The sequence below is a fragment of the Pristiophorus japonicus genome, chromosome 1 (genome assembly GCF_044704955.1).
Source record: "Pristiophorus japonicus isolate sPriJap1 chromosome 1, sPriJap1.hap1, whole genome shotgun sequence".
Lineage (NCBI taxonomy): Eukaryota > Metazoa > Chordata > Chondrichthyes > Pristiophoridae > Pristiophorus > Pristiophorus japonicus.
In genome coordinates, this window is record NC_091977.1 from 446,611,134 (window position 1) to 446,638,690 (window position 27,557).

The window sequence follows — 27,557 nt, forward strand, 5'->3', positions numbered from 1 at the left end:
TCTTCACTAAGGAAGACACGAATAACCTGCCGAAAATACTAGGGGACCGAGGGTCTAGCGAGAAGAAGGAACTGAGGGAAATCCTTATTAGTCAGGAAATGGTGTTAGGGAAATTGAAGGGACTGAAAGCCGATAAATCCCCAGGGCCTGATAGTCTGCATCCCAGAGTATTTAAGGAAGTGGCCCTAGAAATAGTAGATGCATTGGTGGTCATTTTCCAACATTCCATGGACTCTGGTTCAGTTCCTATGGATTGGAGGGTCGAGAATGTAACCACACTTTAAAAAAAAAGCAGAAAGAAAACAGGGAATTTAGACTGGTTCGCCTGACATAGGTGGTGGGGAAAATGCTAGAATCAATTATTAAAGATGTATTAGCAGCGCATTTGAAAAGTAGTGATAGGATCGGTTCAAGTCAGCATGGATTTATGAAAGGGAAATCATACTTGACATATCTTCTGGAGTTTTTTGAGGATGCAACTAAGGGAGAACGTGGTGTATTTGGACTATCAAAAGGCTTTTGACAAGGTCTCACACAGGAGATTAGTGTGCAAAATTAAGGCACATGGTATTGGGGGTAATGTATTGACATGGATAGAGAACTAGTTGGCAGATAGAAAGCAAAGAGTGGGAATAAATGGGTTCTCTTCAGAATGGCAGGCAGTGACTAGTGGGGTGCCACAGGGTTCAGTGCGGGGACCCCAGCTATTTACAATAGACATTAATGATTTAGACGAAGGAATTGAATCCAGTATCTCCAAGTTTGCAGATGACACTAAGCTGGGTGGCAGTGCGAACTGCGAGGAGGATGCTAGGAAGATGCAGGAGGACTTGGACAGGTTAGGTGAATGGTCAAATGCATGGTAGATGCAGTATAATGTGGATAAGTGAGAGTTTATTGTTGTACATGAATAAAGAGTCTGACTGGATACTGTGAGCTCAAAGTAATGAGAGACCTTGGTCTTTTATTGCAGGTCTTGAGTGCGCCTCCAGCCTATGAGGCCTCCTTAAGTACCTATGCTCCCAAGGGATTGTGGGATCCCTTGGGACTCCAGGGGATGAGCCCTCTGATGGCTGTACAAGGTATAGACAAGTTTACATACATAAGTTATCCACTTTGGTGGCAAAAACAGGAAGGCAGATTATCTGAATGGTGACAGATTAGTAAAAGGGGAGGTGCAACGAGACCTGGGTGTCATGGTACATCAGCCATTGAAGATAGGCATGCAGGTACAGCAGGCAGTAAAGAAAGCAAATGGCATGCTTGCCTTCATAGCGAGGGGATTTGAGTATAGGAGCAGGGAGGTCTTATTGCAGTTGTACAGGGCCTTGGTGCGACCACACCTTGAGTATTGTGCGCAGTTTTGGTCTCCTAATCTGAAGGACATTCTTGCTATTCAAGGCTTATATTCACTGAAATTTAGAACAATGAGAGGCGATCTCATAGAAACATATAAAATTCTGATGGGATTGGACAGGTTAGATGTAGGAAGAATGTTCCCAATGTTGGGGAAGTCAAGAACCAGGGGTCACAGTCTAAGGATAAGGGGTCAGCCATTTAGGACCGAGATGAGGAGACACTTCTTCACCCAGAGAATTGTGAACCTGTGGAATTCTCTACCACAGAAAGTTGTTGAGGCCAGTTCGTTAGATATATTGAAAAGGGAGTTGGGATGTGGCCCTTACGGCTAAAGGGATCAAGTGGTATGGAGAAAAAGCAGGAATAGGGTACTGAAGTTGCATGATCAGCCATGATCATATTGAATGGTGGTGCAGGCTCGAAGGGCCGAATGGCTTTCTTGCAACTATTTTCTATGTTTCTATGAGCGGCGGACAGCAGGAAAATTCACCAGAGCCCCAAGCTCTACCTCCCTACCACTATTTACGTGTCACAGGCGTGGAAGAAGTGGGCAGCAGCCCCGGCAGGAGGAGTGAAATCCTGATTGGGCAGTGAGGTGGCAGAAGGCTTTACTGCCCAAATTTTCCAACATTCTCTGGTGCAGGAGAACTCCTAACCTCCCAATATGTCCAGCAAGATTTTGCAATCACCCCAATTGCCATTCTCTGATTATTTTCTAAAATGTAGTTACACAACATGATCATTACCAATTGCCTTTTACCAATCAGAATAGTTATTCATCGTGTGGAATCACAGCAGAAATAACAAGTGTACTCTCGCTCCTAGCTATCCTAAATATCACTACCAAAGTCCAAGAATAATCCTTAAGAACATACGCACTACAAGTCATGGATAAAATAATTTTTTAATTGCAAGTTGTGTATCGAATGTTCAAGATTACTTAGAAAAAACACTGAGTAAATTTTAATGTTTGGAAACGAGGGTGAATAATAATTTGCCATTTTGGATCGAGTACTCTGATTAAATGCTGAAAAGAGATGATTTCAAGACTATTAAGTTATTTTCTTAACTGAGCAATTAGACACACTGTGCAATCACTAACAGAAGCAACTGAAACAATTATGGGCTCTCAAATTTACGCCATTCCATCTGTAACAGAACAAATTGGCAATAATAGTAATACCTGTGTGACAGCACTGTCCCTCTTGCGCCAGAACCACCACCTGCCAGACTTCTTTGGCATCTTCACTTTTGCCCAATCATCAATTGTTGCCTACAGGTACAGAATTTGTGTGTGTTTTTAAAAAAATATAAAGAACTACTACATTTGCAATAGAGTTAAACAAAAACAATGTTACCCATTAGGACATGTTTTTCCAGTTTCCTTACATCTAGACCTTGTGTACTTTATTTTCAGCTGAAGTGATTTAGCCTATTATTGTATGGTGTATAATCTCACACAAAACCATAAAGATGTTTTATAAATAAGGGCAAAAAGGTCATGCTAAACCTATACAAATCATTGGTTCGGTCACATTAAAAATATTGGATCTAGTTTTGGGTACTATTTTAGGAAGAATGCTAAGACCATGGAGAGGGTCTAGAAGAGTCACTAGATCGATACCAGTGATGCGAGGGGAGATTCGAAAAACTGGGGTTCTCTTCGCTAAGAGAAGGTGACAAGGAAACCTGATGGAGAATTTCGATAATGTAAATCGGGAGAGACTATTTTCACTGGTTGGTGAGCTGATAATCAGAGGCCATAAATTTAGGATCACCAAATTGATTTGTTTTAAAAACATGGTAGGTTGTTAGGACAATGAATGCCCTACCAGAAAGAGTGCTCTGAGCAGAATCCATAATGATATATTTTAAAAGGGAAGTGGGAAAAAATGGTATGGAGAAAAGGCAGGGAAATAGGATTAAGTGGATAGTTCTGTGGGCCAGTGCAGGTACACTGGGCCAGGTGGCCTCTTTCTGTGCTGTACCATTCCATGAATATTGCTAATCTTCAATAACCAACAACCTGGCTTTTTATCGCCATCTAGTATCCACAAAAAGAACTGTCTCCTGAGTGCAGAGAGTTTCAAATGTATTGAAAAACATTTCAGCATCATGATAGCCTGTTTGTGACTCTTGCAAACTTTGGGAAGAGGTTTTACAGTGGTGCAAACAATAATGGATTTTAAAGGTACATCTTTTGTTCATAATACAAATAAGTGATGATTCAAACATTGCATTGCCAATTATTATAAGTAGATTCTTGTTACATTTTTAACAAATGGCACATTAAGTAATTTTAAAAAGGCAAGTGTTGTTCCAAGTCAGGTTACTTTTTTTTTTACCTTGGGTAGACACTTTTGGAAAGCCTGCATGCTGAGAATCATGGGAGCAGCCAATGCCCAGTTATAGTATCTGTAAAATGGTATATTTTACATTAATAAGTCCAGAAAAAAAAAAATCAAAGTGCTCAGTACCCGGCAGCAAAATAGAAACTTATAGGATTGAAAAGATGATCACAATTTTGGTTATAGCAAGAACATTGGAGATAAAGCTGAAAGGATCTTTCACTAATCAAAAGGTTCCACTAAAAAAAAACGTTGCATCTCAGGATATTAAAATCAATGCCACTCTCAGAATAGATATACACACATGTACAAGAGAAACAAATTCCATTTGTTTCTATGCTAAAATACGCCAGGTTCTTGTCATTTCCAGCTGGCATAATCCCCATTATACAACGTGCAGCAATAAAACTGTTCATGTTCTACTCCAAAGAAATTATAACATCTTAGAAACAGAAATTTACAGTGCAGAAGGAGGCTATTTCGGCCCATCGTTTCTACTCCAGCCGACGGCCCCTGGTCAGCAGCCCTAAAGGTTACATATAAACCTATGAACAATAACTGAAAGGCAAAGAGCACCCAGCCCAACCAGACCGCCTCACACAACTGTGACACCCCTTATACTGAAACATTCTACATTCCACCCCAACCAAAGCCATGTGATCTTCTGGGAGAGGTAAAAACCAGATGAAAACCCGGGCCAATTGAGGGAGAAAAAAAATCTGGGAAAATTTCTCTCCGACCTATCCAGGCGATTGAAACTAGTCCAGGAGATCACCCTGGCCATTTTTGATTCCCTGCAGCACTTACCATTATATCTGCGCTGTCCAACAAAATGTCATCCAGTCTAATCCCAATTACCAGCTTTAGATCTGTACCCCTGCAGGTTCTGGCATAGGTTTATATGTGCCCATCCAACCATCTCTTCAAAGTGGTGAGGGTTTCTGCATCCACCACTCTTCCAGGCAGCAAGTTCCAGATCCCTACAACCCTCTGCGTAAAGAAGCCCTCCTCTCAAATCCCCCCTAAATCTTCCACCAACCACCTTAAAACTCATAATAGACCCCTCCACCAATGGAAATAGACCCTTACGATCCACTATGCCCAGGCTCTTCAATATTTTGTACACCTCGATGAGGTCTCCTCTCAACCTCCTCTGTTCCAATGAGAACAAACCCAGCCTATCCAATCTGTCCTCATAACTAATATTCTCCATTCCAGGCAGCATCCTAGTAAATCTCCTCTGCACCCTCTAGTGCAATCACGTCCTTCCTATCATACGGCAACCAGAACTGCACGCAGCACTCCAGCTGTGGCCTAACCAAAGTATTATACAATTTTAGCATAACCTCCCTGCTCTTATATTCTATGCCTCAGCCAATAAAGGCAAGCATTCCGTATGCCTTATTAACCACCTTATCTGCTTTCAGGGATCTGTGGACAAGACCTACTGCTTAGTGTGTATACCCTTTCCTTATTAGCCCTCCCAAAGTACATCTCTGAATTAAATTCCATTTGCCAGTGTTCTGCCCACCTGACCAGTAGATTGATATCCTCCTGCAGCCCATGACTTTCCTCTTCATTATCAACCACACAGCCAATTTTAGTGTCGTCTGCAAACTTCTTAATCATATTCCCTATATTCAAATCTAAATCGTTGATATGTACCACAAAAAGCAAGGGATCCACTGCTTTAAAGTCTAAATTAAATTGGAGAATAAATGAACCTTGCTGCAGATCTCCCTCTTCTTTTAAATTTCCTGCCATTTTCCAATTTTATCTCTTCTTTCCCTGGAAGCATTAATTCATCTTGAAGTGTGGGTATACAGCTGCCAAGCAGGTGCCCATTATTTGATGTGCGAGCCCAGTGAATGTCAGCAGGTTATGGAAGGCATCACAAGGGAGCCCAAACTTGTCCTCACGCACCAGTTACACAGTTGTTCTTCTCAAGTCAATAGACAGCAATTGGGCGGGAGGGGGTTGGCTTCTCCACAGCCCAGGAATGCTGAAACAAGTTATAGTGACCCTGCTCCAGTTCAGATAAGCTACGCAGCACAAACCAGGGTCCAACCCTTGAACGTTTCTGAACGCTATGGCCCAATACCACAATGGACATTGAACGTACCAATTGAGCCATTCAGGAGTGGGTTAATAGAAACCTGCCCAGAGGCCCCAGCTAAAGCTCACCATAACTCAGAAAAACCAGACAACCCTTGATCTGTTTCAATTAAAACAATATATTGTGAAATGATTTGCCTTTAATGCAATGGATGTAAACATTCCATAGACCCAGTTCTTCATCCCTTTTACTACAGGCTTGTGTTTTAATGGGTTTGGGGTGGGGAGGAGGGGGTGGGGGCGGGAAAAGAGAGAGAGAGATTGAGGATTGCCCGGTGGCTCCTGAATGTTCTTGGTCTACAGGGCTCCAAGAATCATCAATCTGGGTCTGCAGCCATTGAACTTGGAAGGATTTTTTACTTATTGCTTCAATGCAGAGGCAATCAAATTGAGTACATTTTCACTGAAAACTGTTGCAACAAGATGAGATCTCAGAAACCGTAATATTTGAAAATAAAGCCCAGTTGAACATAAATTGTAGCTTGCTAATCAATAAATGAAACATTTGAATTTAATGTTACATAGTTAAAGATTTAAAATTAGATAAGAATGGAAGGGTGCATGGTGTTTGTTCGAAGTATATTAAATGGAAATAAATCAAAGAGCAACTTATATCTGTAACTGTTGCCATAAAAATCAAGTATTGTTTCAGTTAAAATACAAATTCCCTTCACACAAACTCAATAAAGGAGAACACAAGGTCATATTATTAGATAACATACCTATTATTAATTCGTAGAACAAGGTTAGGATCATCTATAATTCCAGGATTTTCGGCAAACTCATGATATGTAACAACATGTTGCAAGAATTTCTCTGCAAAAGAATGCAAGATACCACTCTAAGTATTTTGATGCTTGAATGATCTTTGTCCCTTTCAACGCCGCCTACCAGTAAGTTAGGGATCTATTTTGAATGTGTTAACTAAAACAAATTACCTCTGCCTGCTCCTCCTTTTACCCCCAAGGGATGCAGATGAATCCCACTTTTTCAAGTTACTTCCTTGCTCTCTACCATGAAACCTGATTCCAAGAGTCAGCTGATCTTTACTAGCTGTTTGAAAAGGTCTGGGTAAAATTCACCCCTTCAATTTCTTCTGGCTGCCTTCCTGATTGGGAAAGTATCCAGACTTCAGAGTGCTTCCCCACAATGATGTGGTTGAAATTGGAAACTCAGCGCGCCAAGGATTCAGAGTACAAACCCAAGTCTCACCACTACATTGCACAGTGCCAATATCCTCCTCTTCACATTAATTTTAATCCTGTTGACACCTTCTTTATGGCATTTAACTTTGCACTTTATAGTTGAATTAGACTATGGGGTTGTGAACATCACTCCATGTGGAGAAAATCAAATCTATAATTACTGATGTAGGAAACATTTCAAGATATAATTTCTCTATTATGGGGGTCTACACCAGAACGAGATATATTAACATCTTATAGCTTTTGCAGTTTTGAATTCAGAACATAGCATCTGCCCAAATCTGTTAGTTCTCTTAATATAAATCAAGCAATTTTTCATTTCCAAAATCATCCCAGTATGAAGGAAAAGCACCTTACTGCTAGTTGCACACTCGTATGAAATAGGAGACATTGTACTGTAAAGTGACTTCAGAGCGAACCAATGTGCGTGTGCACAAAAAACAGGAACATGGAGTAGGACTCGGCAGCAGTGTTCATATGGGGAGGGGGGGGGGGCATACAATGTGACGAGGGTCAACTTTGCTGCATTTTAGTTTTCAAGTGCAAAACTCAAGCATTTCACCATTATAAATAAACAAGTTACGAGGTTTTAAAGGAAAAGGGGCAAATCAGAATACTTGATCTTTTAGCAATTTTCAAGCCCCATTTCAATTTCTCTATGTTAGAAACGAGAAAAACACACTATTTTCATGTCTTACTGGATAAAAATAAAAGGGAGGGGGAACAATTAATAAAATCAAATTAAACTGCCTGTACAGCAAAGTGCACAGCGTCTGAAACAAAACAGGGGGACTGGAGGCAATAATTCATAGTGAGAAGCTCGATTGGTAAGAATAACTGAAAATTGGCTTCATCAACAGAACTGGAACCAATGTTCTCACAGGGAGGTTCACTAGTCTGGTTGAGGAGGGTTTAAACTAAACTGGCGGGGGAGGTGGGCACCAGCATATAGAAGTAGAAAAAAGGAATAGGGTGCATAAAGGAGTCAGTGTTGGATGGTACTAGAGAAAGTAGTACCATGTTAGATAGGAGCAGACTAAGAAGGACTACGAGGAATACGAAGACAGGGTTAGCCTGAAAGCTCGGTGCCTCAATGCGAGGAGTATTCGGAACCCAGAAGAGGGCTCTGAGTTAGTTAGAGTGGGCGAGAGCGCAGATGAACAGGACCCCAAGAAAGAATGCAAAAGGCAGGAGGCAACAGAGCAGAGTAGCACTGGGGGTAAGTGTAAACCACAAGGTGATAGGAAGGGACAATATGTATGACTATAAAGGGGCTGCAGGAGGGGTCAAAACTAAAAATCATGGTTTAAAAACTAGTATTAAAACACTTGACCGAAACGCATGCAGCATTCAAAATAAAGTAAATGAGTTGACGGCACAAATCATTAAATGGGTATGATTTGGTGGCCATTACAGAAACGTGGTTGCAGGGTGGCCAAGACTGGGAATTAAACATACACAGGTATCTGACAATTCTGAAGGATAGACAAGAGGGGAAAGGAGGTGGGGTAGCTCTGTTAATAAAGGATGATATCAGGGCAGTTGTGAGAGATGATATTGGCTCTAATGAACAAATTGTTGAATCATTGTGGGTGGAGATTAGAGATAGTAAGGGGAAAAAAGTCACTGGTGAGCGTAGTTTATAGGCCCCCAAATAATAACTTCACGGTGGCGCGGACAATAATCAAGGGAATAATAGAGGCATGTGAAAAAGGAATGGCAGTAATCATGGGGGATTTTAACCTACATATCGATTGGTCAAATCAAATCGCATGGGGTAGCCTGGAGGAGGAATTCATAGAATGCATGCGGGATTGTTTCTTAGAACAGTATGTTACAGAACCTACAAGGGAGCAAGCTATCTTAGATCTGGTCCTGTGTAATGAGACAGGAATAATAAACGATCTCCTAGTAAAAGATCCTCTCAGAATGAGTGATCACAGTATGGTTGAATTTGTAATACAGATTGAGGGTGAGGAAGTAATGTCTCAAATGAGCATACTATGCTTAAACAAAGGGGACAACAGTGGGATGAGGGCAGAGTTAGCTAAAGTAGACTGGGACACAGACTAAATGGTGGCACAATTGAGGAACAGTGGAGGACTTTTAAGGAGCTCTTTCATAGTGCTCAACAAAAATATATTCCAGTGAAAAGGGGCAGTAAGAGAAGGGATAACCAGCCATGGATAACCAAGGAAATAAAGGAGAGTATCAAATTAAAAACCAATGCGTACAAGGTGGCCAAGGTTAGTGGGAAACTAGAAGATTGAGAAAATTTTAAACGACAGCAAAGAATGACGAAGAAAGCAATAAAGAAAGGAAAGATAGATTACGAAAGCAAACTTGCACAAAACATAACATAGTAAAAGCTTTTACCGATATATAAAACGGAAAAGAGTGACTAAAGTAAATGTTGGTCCCCGAGAAGATGAGAAGGGGGAATTTAATAATGGGAAATGTGGAAATGGTTGAGACCTTAAACAATTATTTTGCTTTGGTCGTCACAGTGGAAGACACAAAAACTATGCCAAAAATTGCTGGTCACAGGAATGTGGGAAGGGAGGATCTTGAGACAATCACTGTCACTAGAGAGGTAGTGCTGGACAGGCTAATGGGACTCAAGGTAGACAAGTCCCCTGGTCCTGATGAAATGCATCCAAGGGTATTAAAAGAAATGGCGGAAGTTATAGAAGATGCATTCATTATAATCTACCAAAATTCTCTGGACTCTGGGGAGGTACCAGCGGATTGGAAAGCAGCTAATGTAACACCTCTGTTTAAAAAAGGGGGCAGACAAAAGGCAGGTAACTATAGGCCGGTTAGTTTAACATCTGTAGTGGGGAAAATGCTTGAAGCTATCATTAAGGAAGAAATAGCGGGACATCTAGATAGGAATAGTGCAATCAAGCAGACGCAACATGGATTCATAAAGGGGAAATCATGTTTAACTAATTTACTGGAATTCTTGGATATAATGAGCATGGTGGATAGAGGTGTACCGATGGATGTGGTGTATTTAGATTTCCAAAAGGCATTTGATAAGGTGCCAATCAAAAGATTACTGCAGAAGATAAAGGTATGCAGAGTCAGAGGAAATGCATTAGCATGGATCGAGAATTGGCTGGCTAACAGAAAGCAGAGTCGGGATAAATGGATCCTTTTCGGGTTGGAAATCGGTGGTTAGTGGTGTGCCACAGGGATCGGTGCTGGGACCACAACTGTTTACAATATACATAGATGACCTGGAAGAGGGGACAGAGTGTAGTGCAACAAAATTTGCAGATGACACAAAGATTAGTGGGAAAGCGGGTTGTGTAGAGGACAGAGAGGCTGCAAAGAGATTTAGATAGGTTAAGCGAATGGGCTAAGGTTTGGCAGATGGAATACAATGTCGGAAAATGTGAGGTCATCCACCTTGGGAAAAAAAACAGTAAAAAGGGAATATTATTTGAATGGGGAGAAATTACAACATGCTGTGATGCAGAGGGACCTGGGGGTCCTTGTGCATGAATCCCAAAAAGTTAGTTTGCAGGTAATCAGGAAGGCAAATGGAATGTTGGCCTTCATTGCGAGAGGGATGGAGTACAAAAGCAGGGAGGTCCTTCTGCAACTGTACAGGGTATTGGTGAGGCCGCACCTGGAGTACTGCGTGCAGTTTTGGTCACCTTACTTAAGGAAGGATATACTAGCCTTGGAGGGGGTAGAGATGATTCACTAGGCTGATTCCGGAGATGAGGATGTTACCTTATGATGATTGATTGAGTAGACTGGGTCTTTACTCGTTGGAGTTCAGAAGGATGAGGGGTGATCTTATAGAAACATTTAAAATAATGAAAGGGATAGACAAGATAGAGGCAGAGAGGTTGCTTCCACTGGTCGGGGAGACTAGAACTAGGGGGCACAGCCTCAAAATATGGGGGAGCCAATTTAAAACCGAGTTGAGAAGGAATTTCTTCTCCCAGAGGGTTGTGAATCTGTGGAATTCTCTGCCCAAGGAAGCAGTTGAGGCTAGCTCATTGAATATATTCAAGTCACAGATAGATAGATTTTTAACCAATAAGGGAATTAAGGGTTATGGGGAGCGGGCAGATAAGTGGAGCTGAGTCCACAGCCAGATCAGCCATGATCTTTTTAAATGGTGGTGCAGGCTCGAGGGGCTATGTGGCCTACTTCTGTTCCTAATTCTTATGTTCTTATGTTCTTCTAAAGGGAATGCAGTGGATGTGGTCTATATGGATTTTAGGAAGGCATTTGACAAAGTGCCACATAAAAGGCCACAAAATTGAGGCTCATGGAATAGGAGAGTCAGTGTCAGCTTGGATAATAAATTGGCTTAAGGGCAGAATATATAACTTGGAGGTGTGGCAAACAGTGAGGAGGATACCAATCGATTGCAATATAGGCTGGCAGAATAGGAAGATGAGTGGAAGATGGAATTTAATACAGAGAAGTGTGAGGTGATGCATTTTGGCAGAAGGGATAGAGAGATGCAATATAGACTTAATGGCACAGTTCTGGAGGTGTGCAGGGACAGAGGACCTGGGGTACATGTGCATAGATCTTTGAAAGTGGCAGGACATATTGAGAAAGCAGTTAGCAAAGTATATGGGATCCTGGGCTTCATAAATAGAGGTATTGAGTACAAAGCAGGGAAGTTATGCTGAACCTTTATAAAGCTCTGGTTAGGCCACAACTGGAGTATTGCATCCAGTTCTGGTCACCACACTTCAGGAAGGATGTGAAGGTCCTTGAGAAGGTGCAGAGGAGATTTGCCAGAATGGTTCCAAGGATGAGGGATTTTAGCTTCAAGGTTAGGTTGGAGAAGCTGGGGTTGTTCTCCTTGGAGCAAAGGAGGTTGAGGGGAGATTTGATAGAGGTATACAAGATTTTGATAGATTTAGATAAGGTAGACAAATAAAAGCTGTTCCCATTAGCTGATGGTACAAGGATTAGGGGACACAGATTTAAGATTTTGGGCAGAAGATACAGGGAGGATGTGAGGAAGAACTTTTTTTATGCAGCAAGTGGTAATGACCTGCAACTCGCTGCCAATGAGGGTGGTGGAAGAGAAGACAATCAAGGATTTCAAAAGGAAAATGGATAGGCAGTTGAGGGAACTAAATCTGCAGGGCTATGAGGATATGGCAGGGGAATGGGACTGGCTGGATTGCTCTACAGGGAGCCGGCATGGACTCGATGGGCCGAATGGCCTCCTTTTCTGTGCCGTAATGACTAACTCTATAAAGAACTGGACTGGTAGTTAAATATTGCAGGATATAATGTATTTAGAAAGGATAGGGAAGGAAGAAGGGGATTGGGGTTGCTGTACTAAGTAGCGACAACATAATGGCAGCAGAAAAAGGGATATACCTAACATTTAGAAACAGAATTCATATGGATTGAGATAAGGATAAGATGGGATCAATCACTTTAATAGGATTATTCTACAGACCACCCAAATGGTGGAAGGAAAGTGAACAAAGAAATATGTAGGCAAATCTATGAAATAAGTAAAAGGCATTGAATAATAAATCACAGGAGATTTCAACTATCCCCAAATAAACTGGCAAGAGGTAGGGTAAGGGGGGAAATGAATGGAATTTTTAAACATTGTGTGCAGGACTCCTTTCTTACCCAGTATGCAAAAAGCCCAACCAGAGAGGAATCGCAGCCTAATCTAGTAATAGGATATGAACCAGAGCAGATAAGAGAAGCAAGCATAAGGGAAGATTTAGGCAATAGCGATCAAAACATAATAAGGTTTAAAACAATGATTGAGACACAAGAAAGACCAAAACCAAATTAGTAGATTGGAAAAAAGCAAACTTTGAAGGTGTGAGAATGGAGGTAATAACAGTAAACTGGAAAAAAAATATAGAACAGCAATGGGAAATATTTAGAACAGTGCAAGAGTTCAGGAGAAATATACTCTTTTCAAAAAAAAAGACAAGCTAGCCAAATGAAACATGTATTTATATAGTGCTTTTAACATAGAAAAACATCCCAAAGCATTTCACAGGAGTATTATAAGAAAAAAATGACAACCACATAAGGAGAAATTAGGGCAGGTGACCAAGAGGTTAGTTTTAAAGGAGCGTCTTAAAGGAGGGAAGAGAGGTAGAAAGGCAGAGGTTTAGAGAGGGAATTCCAGAGCTTAGGGCCTATGCAACAGAAGTCACGGCCAGCAATGGTTGAGCGATTATAATCAGGAGGGCATAATTAGAGGAGTGCAGTTATCCTGGGGGGTGGGGGGATGAGAGGCTGGAGGAGATTACAGAGATAGGGAGAGATGAGGCCATGGAGGAATACAAAAATAAGGATGATAATTGTGATATTGCGGCGTTGCTTAGCCGGGAGCCAAGGTAGGTCAGTGAGCACAGGGGTAATGAGTGAATGGGATTTGGTGGGAGTTAGGAAACGGGCAGCTGAATTTTGGATGACCTCAGGTTTACGCAGGGTAGCCAGGAGTGCATTGGAAGAGTGAAGTCTAGAGGTAACAGGCATGGATAAGGGTTTCAGCAGCAGATGAGCGGAGGCAAGAGTGGAGACGGGCGATGTTACGGAGTAGTCGGAATATATTTGTATTTTCAAAAGACCTTTGATAAGGTATCGCGTAGTAGACACATGATTATGGTCAGAGCTTGTGGAGTTGGAACAAGTAGCAGAATGAATAGCAAACTGGCTACAAAACAAAACAATAGGGGTTAAGGGTAACTACTCAGACTGCCAAAAGCTGAGAAGTGGTGTTTCACAAGGATCGGTGCTGTTGTTTCACAATTTGCATTAATGATTTGGACTTGGGAATCGGAAGTACAATTTCTCAATTTGAGGACACCACCAAATTGGGGGGTGGGGGGGGGGGGCGGGGCAGTTATTAACACAAAAGAATGAATGCAACAAAATACAAGACAATATTAATAAACTTGCAGAATGGGCATGCAATTCGCAAATTAATTTCAATATAGACAAGTGTGAGGTGGTGCATTTTGGTAGGAAGAATGAAGAGGCTACATAATATGCTTGGATAATAAGAGTCTAAATGGGGTACAGGAGCAAAGGGACATTCACAAATTACAAAGTAGTGATACAGCTAACATAGCTATAAAAAAACCAAGCACTAGGGTTCATTTCTCGAGGAATGTAATTGAAAAGCAGAGAAGTTATGTTAAACTTGTAACGAACCTTGGTTAGACCACACTTGAAGTACTGTGCACAGTTCTGGTCTCTATTATAAAAAGGATATAAATGCAGTGACGGTGCAAAAAAGATTCACAAGAATAATATCAGAACTGAGGGGATATACTTATCAGCAAAGATTGAACAAGCTGGGGCTCTTCTCTTTAGAAAAGAGAAGTCTGAAGGATGACCTGATGGAGGTCTTTAAGATTATGAAATGATTTAATAGGATAGGCAGAGAAAATGTTTCCACTTGTGGGAAAACTAGAGGTCTTAAATATAAAACAGTCACTAATAAATTCAATAGGGAATTCAGAGAAACATCTTTACCCAAAGCATGGTACGAATGTAGAACACACTACCACAAGGAATAGTTGAGGCAAATAGCATAGATGCATTTAAGGAGAAGCTAGATAAGCACAAGGGAGAAAGGGAGAAAGGGAGAGAGTGATACGCACATAGGACTGGATTTTCGGCTTTTTGCGTTTTCGCCCATTTCTGGGCGCAATTCGCGGCAGATTAAAAAATTTAGCGCCGGGTTAATGTTAGTGCCAAAGCGAGCAACTTTCACCAAATAAAAGTTAAAATTGTGTGGTGCAACGCCAGAGTTAACGCTTTAACTCCGGCATAGCACCATACAATGAGCGCCAGAACTGAAAGTTCAGACACAAAAAAATAATAATCGGCCGTTCTGCACGTGTGCAAATTTTATTTTATTTTTTCTTCCTGCGCTTCTGGTCTGCTCTCCTGTTGCAAACGCTAATGCAGGCGCGGCCGGGCTGAATCAACCATTTTACATTTGGATTTTGATGGAGGACGGCGATTCAGCCACAAGGCTAATGAAGCTCATGTGGGAGCTGTGGAACGAAGATGGCAGGAGTTGCATTGTAGGAGTTGCTCTAGACCAGTAACATCGATTTTTAAAAGGATTTGGAGGGAAATTGCTGAGGAGGTCTCTGCCTCAGACACTGTGGTCAGGACTGGCACACAGTATGGAAAGAAGTTTAATGATCTGAACAGGGTCGTCAGAGCAAGTACAATATTAATTCATGCACTCCTTCAGTACTTCAATTATAAATCTGACTACTTGTTCTCATGCTGTTGGTGCCTCTCAGCACTATGGATTGCCTCCTAAAATGCATGACAGATAGGCTTAATTCAGCACTCTGTCATGAATGATCTTTACACATTAAGATTGCTTTGAGATCTCATAAGATGGCTCACCAGTTCGATGTCGTCCTGATGGAGCCATTAAACAAGGAGCTGTATTACATTCAGACAGTATGGTATAAGTGTTTTGGTGGCTATCTGTGCCACAAGAGCAGATGAATCCTCTTGTAACTATTTCCATTTTCATCTTTGCAGGCCAAGATGTTTCAATCGCCGCGAGCAGGTGGTGGTCCGCCTCAGACCCTGCCACGCATGGACATTGAGGACAGAATGGCAGGCCTCATTGGCGTCTCAGGTCAGGCAATTGCCAATGGGGGCACTGATACCCCGCTCGGATACTGAGTGTAAGTCCTGCACACTCCCTGGGCTGTGTTGGGGCAATGTCATGCAGTATTTGGGGATTAGATATAACGAAGTAGTGGCTTTCCTTCAAATGAGCCTGTGCTATGCGACCTTCCTCATGTCACCCTGCCCCCTCCCCTGCTGCTGACCACTGATCTGTTGCTTTCTACTTCCAGATGACCAGTCACAAGCGCAGCATCCCTCAAGGGACAAATCCACATCAGGCCATCATCTTGAGGAGGGGGATACTGATGAGCCGACTCTGGTGCAGCATCAATCCACCTGTTTTACCACCAAAACTCAACTCCTCTCAGGACGACGTGATGTTCTCGGGGTTTGACAACTCCGAGGCTCCTGGGACCAGTGGCATGCAGCAATCCAGTGCTGGGGTTGAATCCCGTATGACATGTTTCCAGAGGGCGAGTTGGAAAATTTGGTCTGTTGATAGACAGACAGACGTAGAACTGAACATGGTAGAAATGTTCAGGGAGAGCATCCAGATCAACCGTTAGCTCTTTGATGTCTTGAGTAGGATTCCCACGAGCATCGACAGTCTGAAAGCGACCATTACAGAGGCAGGGTCGCAGATTGTCAGTGCGAGCCGTGATACCTGCAAGGCCATCAATGCCCACACGAGACTGGTGGCCTCCAGCAGTGACAGTGGAGTCACAGAGTGTGGCGCGAACCCTTGCGGAATATGATGCATCACAGGCACAAGCTCTGCTTCAGCTTGGGCAGGTGATCCAGTCGATAAACCCTCCTGCCATACTCTCTGCGTTCCCCACTGTCACACCCAAACCATCTGTGACTGGCAACGCTGATGGAGGCTAGCCAGTTAGAAGCCGGGCCTTGCACGCCACGAGCTGTTCCAGTGCGTCCCCAGGCAGCGTCTCCATTGCACCTACCCCCAACACAGCAGCACTCCTACAACCTTGCTGCACGCCATCTTGGTGCCACTTTGGGTCGGAGCAGCAGGCAAGGGAGGGTGATAAGGGGAAGGGGGGCAAAAGCCAGGGGGGAAAAAAAACTAGTGGGGCAGAATATTTTGTTGATGCTGGATGCGTCATAGGTTTAATGTCACAGTATTATTATATTCTGGACAACGTTGACGACAACTACTGGATACAGCTAATTATTTTATTAAAGTTTCACAATGAAGGTTACATTACAAAGTTTACAATGTTACAATGTAGAAACTCACAAACTTCACAACCAAAAGTATGCAGTAACGCAGCGTTCTTCTCCCAATCCTTTTAATCACTCACAACTGCGATTTTCTCCTCAGTTTTCAACATGGTGCTGTTTGTACCTGGTGTGCCCCCTGGTTTTCCTGGGTGGGTTCTGAGGCAGACGCTAAATCGGGCGAAATGTTTGAAAGTTCCACCTGGGGCGTGAGTGCAGCAATGCATGACGATTTACATCATCCCAACGGTCAAAACAGCGGCAGGGCAGTAAGTTTTAGCACCACCACAAAACCATTGGCGAAAATTCCATCCAGGCGCAAAACCTTGCATGCCTCATTTCACGCCCCAAAAAAATCATTTTTGGCCCTGCCGAGACGCTCAATGGGGCACAAATCAGCCAAAAATCCAGCCCATAGGGTTAGATGAAGAAGGGTGGGAGGAGGCTTGTGTGGAGCATAAACACCGGCATAGACCAGGTGGGCCAAATGACTCTTTTCTGTGCTGCAGACTCAAGGTAACTTGATGTTAATCACGATAACAAACGATGATTAGGAAACATCTCCCGACTCTCAAAATTTAGGAATGAGAGAAAATATAGAACACATACTTTTCTATTATTTTTGTAAGCCTTCAGTTTCCATCTTACCTTTGGAAATCTCAGTATTTTCACTGAGACCCCCACACAGAGAGAGAACGAGATCCGGCACATCAGCTGCTGAATCAGAGAGGCATTCAGTGCCACTATCCATTGCTGCACTTCCCACCGACTGTGGCGATTGAGAACCAGGACGTGTATCCGATTCAGTCCATCGTTTGGAAGTGCTGTCAAACTCACTGTAGAGGAGGGGAAAAAAAGTACATAATTTTCAATGCTAATATTGCATCTATATTGCGTAATGGACATTGTTGACCATATGACTTGAACATACATCATCATTGCGGGGTTAATATCCTGGAATTCTCCACCTAACTCATTGTAGGAAAGGTGAGGTTCTTGATCCAGTGAAATTTGGCACCTTTGAGCTGACAGATGTTGTAATATTAAGGTACCAAAATGCAACACTTTTGCATTTATCTGTTACACAGCACTTGAAGTACAGGCCAGGACATTCAATGGCATTACCATAATTGAATCCCCCAACATCAACATCAACATCCTGGGGGTCACCATTGTCTAGAAACTTAACTGGATCAATCATAAATACTGTGGCTGCAAGAGCAGGTCAGAGGCTGGATATTATGCGATGAATGTCACACCTGACTCCCCGAAGCCTTTCCACCATCTACAAGGCACAAGTCAGGAGTGTGATGGAATACTCTCCAATTGCCTGACTTAGTGCAGCTCGAACAACACTCCAAAATCTCGAGACACCATCCTGGACAAAAAGCCTGCTTGATCGGCGCCCCATCCACCAGCTTGAACACTCACTCCCTCCTCCACCATCGGCAGACCGTGGCTGCAGTGTACCATCTATATGATGCACTGCAGCAACTCGCCATGGATCCTTCGGCAGCACCTCCCAAACCCGCGACCTCTATCACCTAGAAAGACAAGGGCAGTAGGTGCATGGGAACGACATCACTTGCAAGTTCTCCTCCAAGTTACACATCATCCAGACTTGGAAATATATCTGCGTTCCTTCATAGTCGCTAGGTCAAATTACTGGAACTCCCTCCCCAACAGCACTTGATTGGCGACCGATCCACCACCTTAAATATTCACTCCATCCACCGCACCATGGCACCAGTGTGTACCATCTATAAGGTGCACTGTTGCCACACGCCACGGCTTCTTTGACAGCACCTCCCAAACCCGCGACCGCTACTACCTGGAAGTATAAGGCGCATGGGAACACCAACAGCTCCAAGTTCCCCTTCCAAGTCACACAACATCCTAACTTGGGAAAGATATCGCCATTCCTTCATCAAAATCCTGGAACACCCTACCTAACACCGTTAGAGTACCTTCACCATGGCAGCAGCTCACCACCATTTTCTCAATGGCAATAAATGCTAGCAACCACCACATCCCATGAATGAATAAAAAAGGTCTCATCTAATCTCTTGCCATACCTATAATAGTTCAAATTCACTCTATATCCATTTGCTTGCACATTTTAGCTGTTGCTCCCTTCCCAAATATATTTATATTTTACATTTTTTGCTCTCAACTGCTCTTGGACCCTTCTGTCTTCTCTCCTTCCTGCCATCCAGTCATGCCACTTTTCATTTCTCCATCAGGGACTTTGTATCCCCAATCTCCACCTAATCTCATTACTACTCTCTGCCTTCCTTCTCTTCTGCCACTTTCCCAGGTTTGTGCCCCACTTGAATAAGTGAAAAGCTACCATGTGTGCCTCTCGGCATTCTCTGAAGGGCCTTCCAGGGGACTGTTCTCTGCCTCCTTAGGGGGCAATAACCCCAATGCACCATTCCTCCTCTCTAGCCAACCTTTTTAAACCAATGCGCCTGCTGGGAGTTAACTTCCTTCCTATACCAGTTACCTGTGATTTAAAGAATGAGATCCCCCCCCCCGCCCCCCAACCTTACTAACTTCCCTGCACAAGTGTTTATTTTCAATGTGTTCACCATCCTGGTGAATTTACTTGGATGCCAATTTCATTAGAAACAGTCTGGATATTCCAAAGATTATTCACCCTCATACAATGGTTGTCAGGGCTTTGGATTAGGTATACATTTAGCAGGAAATACACTATAAAACCAGCAAGATACTTCCTTGCATTATTTCACTCCCACCCTCAAATCTCGTCATCTGGCTCTCAAGAAATTGGCTGTAAAAAGGAAAAAAAGTGACTCCCAGCAATTTCTAATTGAAAAAAATGGATCATTTAGCAGCACACCCTCTGGAAGCTGTCAAAGCCCCAAATTGACAGACCTCTCTCTAGGACTCTGCCTATCTCAACATTCCCAAACCAGTCCCATCAAGGGAATTTTTACATTAACAGGGAGACAATGTGGTACCTTTTGGGAAAATAGCGAGCAGCAACTTCAGGTTCCAAAACAGTCAGATCATCCAAATAAATGTCATCAGGTCCCTGATGCTGACTTCGTTTAGGGAGACCTACATAAATATACAAAATTATATTTCATAACATACCACAAATCCAACAGCTTTCCACACTCAAATTATGTAAAAATCCTAATTCCTTCCCTTGATTTTCTTTCCTGGTGCAAGGGAGGATTCATCTCCACACCCACCCCACAGAAAACTGCAAAAAAAATTCTCTGCATGCTGGCCTAAAAGTTTTAAAAGGTTAGAGATCAGGTCCCTGTATGTGATAAGCATCTTTGTTTTCTGACGTGCAAAGAGGAGTGAGCATATAGCATCTTTATTTTAGTAATTCACCACTTTGCAAATGCTGCTAAAACATTTTATTCCTGCATTAATAGTCTGCCCCAGCTTGCCTGCATTCCAATTCTTTTCCTGAAACTAAACTGTATACTGGCTACAGCACAAACACTCCGCACACTTCCATGGATAACAAAACAATGCACTTTGAAACAGGTCCCATAATACTTAGACATTTTAAATGCATGCAACACAGCCAAATTCTATTTAACATTGTTTCAAAGTGGGCATGGACATGTTGTGTCTCAAGGAGAGTTTTGCAACAAAAAGCAATCATTACTTAAGTTGAACAAATATCCCTCATTGATGTATCAGAATTCTTGCAGCACTGGGAAGCAAATCAACTTAACATAAAAGAAATAGGAGCAGGGCTAGGCCATTTGGCCCCTCGAGCCTACTCCATCATTCAAGAAGATCATGGCTGATCTGATCTGATCTTGGCCTCAACTCCACTTTCCTGCCCGCTCCCCATAACCCTAGACTCCCCTATAGTTCAAAAATCTGTCCATCTCCACCTTAAGTATATTCAATGACCCAGCCTCAACAACTCTCTGGGGTAAAGAATTCCAAAGGCTCATGACCCTCAGAAGAAATTCCTCCTCATCTCCGTTTTAAATAGGCGACCCTCATTCTGAAACTATGTCCCCTAGTTCTAGATTCATCACCCCACTGCCACCACCCAACCCCCGCCCACCACATGAGGGGAAACAGGAAACATCCTCTTTGCCTCTACCCTGTCAAGCTCCCTCAGTATATGTTTCAAGAAGATCACACCTCATTCTTCTAAACTCCACTTAGTATAGGCCCAAACTGCTCAACCTTTCTTCAGAAAACAACCCTTTCATCTCAGGAATCAACCTAGTGAACTTTCTCTGAACTGTTTCCAATGCAAGTATATCTTTCCTTAAATAAAGAGACCAAAACTGTATGCAGTACTCCAGGTGTGGTCTCACCAACAGTTGTAGCAAGACTTTCCTACTTTTATATTCCATCCCCCTTGCAATAAAGGTCAACATTCCATTTGCCTTCCTAATTACTTGCTGTACCCAAATGTTAACATTTTGTGTTTCATGTACAAGGACCCCCAGACCCCTCTGTGCCACAGGATTTTGTAGTCTCTCTCCATTTAACAAATAATTTGCTTTTTTATTCTTCCGACCAAATTATACTCCATCTGCCAAATTTTTGCCCACTTAACCTATATATCCCATTGCTGCAGTCTTGGGCTTTTAAAATGAAATTCCACAAATAAATGTTTCATTTGGATAGCTCACCCATTAAGCAATACAAATCAGTAATATAAAGATTAATTAGCACATGTTCATATCCTTTTAGAGAAACAGAATAGTGTTAGTGCAAAGACATTACCTTTTTTCTTTGATGGAGAATCTAATTTTGTAATGGCTGGAGTCTGTATTCCAGGGTCTGTCAGGGAGCTATCCATCTGAGGCATTACAGAGACTCCAGTTGCTGGGATACTCTGCGAATGTGGGGATTGTGAAAGTACATCAACTGAAATTTCCTCGGGAGATGCAACTTCGCTGTCAATAACGATTTGGCTAATGTTCACAAGCGCTCTAGGCTCAGGTTTTAGTACTGTAGCAGTTGTGCTTTCTCCAACGTTGACATCCATATCTACATTCATGGCATCAGAACTGAGAATAACCCTGAAGTGAGTGTTTTCAGATGGTGTAATAGTGAAGGTTTTTGGCTGTTCCAGTCTCTCCCTTTTAACCTGTAAAGTTCAAATCAAACATTATGCAATTCCACTTGCATCTTAGGGAAACAATTTCACTTTTACTGACTTTGAAAAGAATGAATTAAAACAGTTAAGCAATCAAATAGTCACATAGTAAACCAGCTCAGGTGAATGGAAAGGAAGATGTGCAGAATTATGAACCAATGGTGAAAGCTCTTCATCAATGGAGGCATTGGGGAGGCATGGCCTTGGGGGGGGGAGGGGGGGGGGAACTAATCACAAGTTTACAGATGATGAGGAGATACATGGGGATGCAAGGAACTTAAATGAAAAGAAAAATACACAGATCTTAATGCAATGCGGAATGAATTGAGTCTTGTATAGATAAATGCACCATGCAGTGTGCTCAAGGATGCTGAGTGAGAGAAGCACCTGGGGGTTTAGTGCATGATTTATTGAAGGTCCATGACCAGTACTGTAAGGCTACTGTGAAAGCAAATGGGGTGTTAGCATGCATCACCAAGAAACACTATCCTTGCACCATTCATACATTGATAAACAATCTTAAAATATTTATATTCAACTATTCGCTGAAAAAATGCAACTATCTGTCTCAACTATTTCCTATGGCAAAGCAATCCATCTGCATAAATAAATCTCTTCTAATTTTTCTCTCCGATCAGTGACAATTTTGAAGTGAAATGAAATATACCAACAGTCCTTATGGTTTACTTGTACAAATTCATTATTACTTCTTTGCTGCCGTTTTCAATGCATATACTAATAAAACACAAAATGACATTGTTTTTTCCTCTGCTTCTATGCTGTTTCTCATCTTCCCCTTTCCATATTACTTTAAACCTTCCCCATAAGCAGTAGTTGCTTACCCAGCAAGGACATTAGTCTCAGCACTGTACAGGACACACTATCTCAGGATTTGTTCCAGTGTCCCAGGAATGTGAACCCTTTCCTCCTATGCCATCTCTCCAGTCATGCATTTAGCTTCTTTATCTTGCTATTTCTATATGGAGTAGTATGCAATACTAGGAGTAATCCTTAAAATGACTTTCCTTAGATTCTTGCTCTTTAAACTAGCTCTTAATTCTTGGAACTTCCTTTGCAAGACCTCAATTCTAATCTTTACTGCAGTCAGTATAGTTAACACCATTGTTTCAGGAAGATTCAAATATCTTGCGAATTCAACTATAAAAAGAGGACATCAACCATTAAAACAATCAATCTTCATGCAAGGGTTTTTTTTTTAAATCCTTGACTTTTCTGAAGACTCAAATGCATTTGGTTTCCTAGGTCTTTAACATGATGCTTTATGAATGTCAGAATTATGCACTTATGCTTTTATGGCAATATCTCAATTAGAAAATATGCTAACTATCTATAGTTATAGTTTTATTTATCAATACTTATTCTAATAATGCCAAACCATGGGATGTTTAACTAGTTCAATTAAATTCATTACCATTGTTGATTCTGGAAATTCTCCCCACGACCACTGTATGTGGGACTCGGACATCAGCATATCAGATGGTTTCACCATTAATTCAGAATCACTTTTAGGGGAAAAGGGCTGGGAAATGGACATGCTAAATGAAAGAAAAACAAAAAGAAAAAAAACTGCATTTGCAATGGAATATATCTTATTTCAGAACAAGCAAACAAATCTGTCAGCAACGGTTCTAAGTGTCTTGTGGCTATTTTACTCAAAGTATAAAATACTGCCACTCGAGGGCCTCGGAATAAATTAGCAGTGTTTTCTTGAACATGACCATGCACAAAAATAAATTTAAAAAAAGCGATTCTCTGCAGTCATAGCCTAAAATGAAAATTCAATGTGACATTTTCCTCCTGAAGATAGAGACTCATGTTGGTGTCAATTTTGATGGACAAAGCCAGCTTTCCACGATCTTGCCCAATGGTCATTTTCATGTGCAAGCCGACATAAGAGTCATCTTGTCCGCACACTACACAGCAAGGGTAGCAATTAGGAGCAGGAACTGCAAGCTAACTCTTACCCTCCCTAGCCCAATAACAGAGATAGAATGCCTCAGCAGAGATTAACACAAACCAGGGATCAAAACAAAGCAGCACCTCAAAAGTAACAATTCTTCATTTGTAACCCTGCACAGTGAAAGCTACGAGCTCAGAGTGCTGATGCTAACCAGACATCAACGTGAACTTCCTGAATACCAATTAGGAGTGGGAAACCTAGCCAACAACAGGACTCCACTGCTACTCAGAATGAGATCTGCCAACTCAGCACAGAAATAAAAAAACCTGGAACTCTCCTGATCTGTTTGTCTCAGTCCTGTATCTGGCCACTGAGCTAAAGGGAACACTCGACTCTCAAAACCGCCAAATATATACTTAGCAGTTGTCCAAAATTTCTTACCAGCCAGGAACAAACATTGCTTTGCTCACAGAATTCTCAGGTCTCAGGTCGGTGGGTGTGGGGGGGCAAGGTCAGCGAGTGGGCCCAGTGGGCCCCGAAGGGTCGGCGCAGCTTGCCGGCCCGACACCCCGGAGGGAGTGCCGAGTGGAGGAGCGGCCGGCTCAAGGATGCGGCCTGCCGGCCTGACCCCCCGGAGGAAGCGCTGTGGGGAGGGAGGAGGATGCAGCCCGCCGGCCCGATCCCCCGCTGTGGGAAGGAGTGGCTGGCCCGAGGACTGTGGCTACAGGAGTTCCAGCAGGGCGATGAGGAGGAGGCAGCCGATAACCCCGGCATCAAGGAGAAAATTATATTGGTGAGTAGGATTTTGACCAGCCGAATTCTGCACCTGCGCCACCCGGCGGCCAGGAATGGTGCCGGATAAGGGAGCTCCGGATAAGAGAGGTTCAACCTGTACTGCACAAATGAATTGCCACAGTTGGAAATCGTTGCAATTTCCTACAAATTCTATTTAAAAGCCAGAGGTGCTTAAATGATTCACCATGAATGGATATTTAGTCAATACAATGGGCTCAATTTTCCCCAATGCCGTTTTTTGGCATAGTTCAAGAGTTACGCCCGTGGTTCTTCAAATGAGCCTGCTGCATGCGCTGCGAGAGTCTACTCATGCCACCCTGCCCCCTCCTCTGCTGCTAACCATTTGTCTGTTCAGTTAAATTTTGCAGAATTTGAGGCCAACCCTGATGAGGCTGAAGCCGATGCAGAAGATTATTCAGACGCGGACAAGCCTGAAGAGGAAAACATCTTCCAATCCGACCTTCCAGACCAAGATTATGGGGGTGAGGGGGTAGGGTGAAACCCCCACTCTTCAGGAGGTGCTGGTACTGCCAATTGAGGTGTCAGCCCCTTTCCAGAGTGACACGAGTGTTGGGACATTTCATGGTTTCACACAGTCCGAGGCTGTGGGTTCCACTGGCGTGCAGCAAGCCACACCCAGGGCCCCACCGTCCGAGGCTGCGGATCCCAGTAGGATGCAGCGAGCCACACCGAGGGTGAGGAGGGGTAGGAGAGCTCGACAGCAGGGTGTAACAGATGTGGTTCAGATGATGGCAATGAGTGGGGAGAGCATTGACCTTACGCAATCACTCCTGGACACCATCACTGGGGTGGGTGACGAGGTATTGGGACTGTCGGGAGACGTAACAACACTCACGAGAAATAGGAACGCTATCAGGGCACATTAGGGAGAGAATGTTGCAGGTAGTTGAGACGCTGTCGGAGCACGAGAGAGGGAATGTCGGAGGTAGCTGCTGCAATAATGGAACACGGGATTGGACAGGTTAGATGCAGGAAGAATATTCCCGATGTTGGGGAAGTCCAGAACCAGAGCACATAGTCTAAGGATAAGGGGTAAGCCATTTAGGACTGAGATGAGGAGAAACTTCTTCACTCAAGAGTTGTTAACCTGTGGCATCCTCTACTGCAGAGAGTTGTTGATGCCAGTTCATTGGATATATTCAAGAGGGAGCTAGATAAGGCCCTTACGGCTAAAGGGATCAAGGAGTATGGAGAGAAAGCAGGAAAGGGGTACTGAGGTGAATGATCAGCCATGATCTTATTGAATGGTGGTGCAGGCTCGAAAGGCCGAATGGCCTACTCCTGCACCTATTTTCTATGTTTCTTAAAAAACAGCACAGATAATTGGGGAAAATTGAGCCCAACATCCCAATCATTTCCAAGGTAATTGACTAAAGATGTATGACTTGTGAAAAGTGACTCTCACTCCATTGTATTATGGTTTATTATATTAAGATTTTGTGGTAGTAAGCTGACCCTTTGTGCTCATAAATATAATCTTTATGCATTAAGATAACACTGCTAGGCTTCTATAAAAACTCAAAATTACTGCAGACATTTGTGTGATGTGCAACATAGCATGCACTTGGTGCAGACAAAGTGGTATTCCAGCTTTTGGGGAAGCCAGGAAACCTAACTTGTTATAAACTGGACAGCATAACTGAGATGACATCAGTGAGTTTAACTCATACTAGCAGGTTGCACATCACAGGGACAATTGTCTGTAATTTTAGAGTCTCTCTGCTAGATTAATGATATATAATAATTTTATTAAAAAACACATAAAAGCAATGGAGAGAGAAAAGAATGGTTTATTGTTATAATATGCTTTGATTTAGCGTTGTATTACGTACCTCTCAATCGGAGACCAGTCACCATCAGAATATGGATAATTGACCTCATGGTGAAAGGTTGGAGATTCTTTAAACTCATTATCCTTCAGAGAGTATATCAATCCCCTGGATAAAGAAAATCATTGCATATGCTTTATTTCATTCTTATAAAATTATTCAGTAATATATTCTTTCATAGTGACAAATATATAATTGCTGAAAATATTTGCAAGTGTTTAAAATTTTTCGAAACCACTTGACTACCTTGATTGCTTTCAATACACACTGGAGGATTCTGGGAACCTAGACGAGGTGCTGAACAAAATCATAAAGCCACAAAACAGGATTGGGAGGGTCAACCATTTTGTAGTGAATTTTGGAAAAATATATTGTAATCAGAGTTGGATTCAAACCAAGTCTGAGATATGAAAAGGCGAGATATGTAATTGCCTTCCTCAGATGTTTTTTCTGCATTTAAGTTATCTGTGGAGTTGTTTTCTCTCCAGCAAACATTAGTACTAAGAAAATCGAGTCCACGGTGGAAAACAATCACTTTCATAACATTCCATTCAAGTTACACTTACTCTTGCACAGAGCAAAAAAAAAACAAGTAACAAGTGATCCAAAAATGATTAGCCAATAAATAAATATGCACAAAGGAATGAAAAAAATTGAAATTCTTTTTGATTGGGCAGGTAAAACAGGCAGTGAATCATAGAATGGTTACAGCACAGGAGGCCGCCATTCGGCCTGTCGATCCTTGCCAGCTCTCTCCAAGAGCACTTCAGCTCGTCTCACTTCCCCCACCCCCCCTTTCACATTAGCACTGCAAAACTTTTCCCTTCAGGTACTTATCCAATTCCCTTTTGAAAGCTACAATCACCCTTTCAGGCAGTGCATAACAACAAATGGTCCAATCACATGATCATAGTGGCATATATTTGTAAACAAAAGGAAAATCCATCAAATACTTACGAAAATGGTCTGTGTATAAAT

General features: G+C 42.5%; 1 protein-coding gene across 1 annotated transcript in view; it reads right to left on the reverse strand.

The window, feature by feature from the left end:
* Window positions 1-27,557, reverse strand: part of lpin2 (lipin 2) — a 185,197-nt gene that overhangs the window by 28,448 nt on the left and 129,192 nt on the right. The window contains exons 5-12 of the mRNA XM_070893051.1: window positions 26,583-26,687; window positions 23,446-23,569; window positions 21,638-22,004; window positions 19,882-19,981; window positions 17,546-17,733; window positions 6,545-6,638; window positions 3,705-3,774; window positions 2,543-2,632 (exon numbers count right to left, since the gene is read on the reverse strand). Of these exons, the coding sequence (XP_070749152.1) occupies window positions 2,543-2,632; window positions 3,705-3,774; window positions 6,545-6,638; window positions 17,546-17,733; window positions 19,882-19,981; window positions 21,638-22,004; window positions 23,446-23,569; window positions 26,583-26,687 (1,138 nt within the window). The remainder of the gene's footprint in view (window positions 1-2,542; window positions 2,633-3,704; window positions 3,775-6,544; window positions 6,639-17,545; window positions 17,734-19,881; window positions 19,982-21,637; window positions 22,005-23,445; window positions 23,570-26,582; window positions 26,688-27,557) is intronic.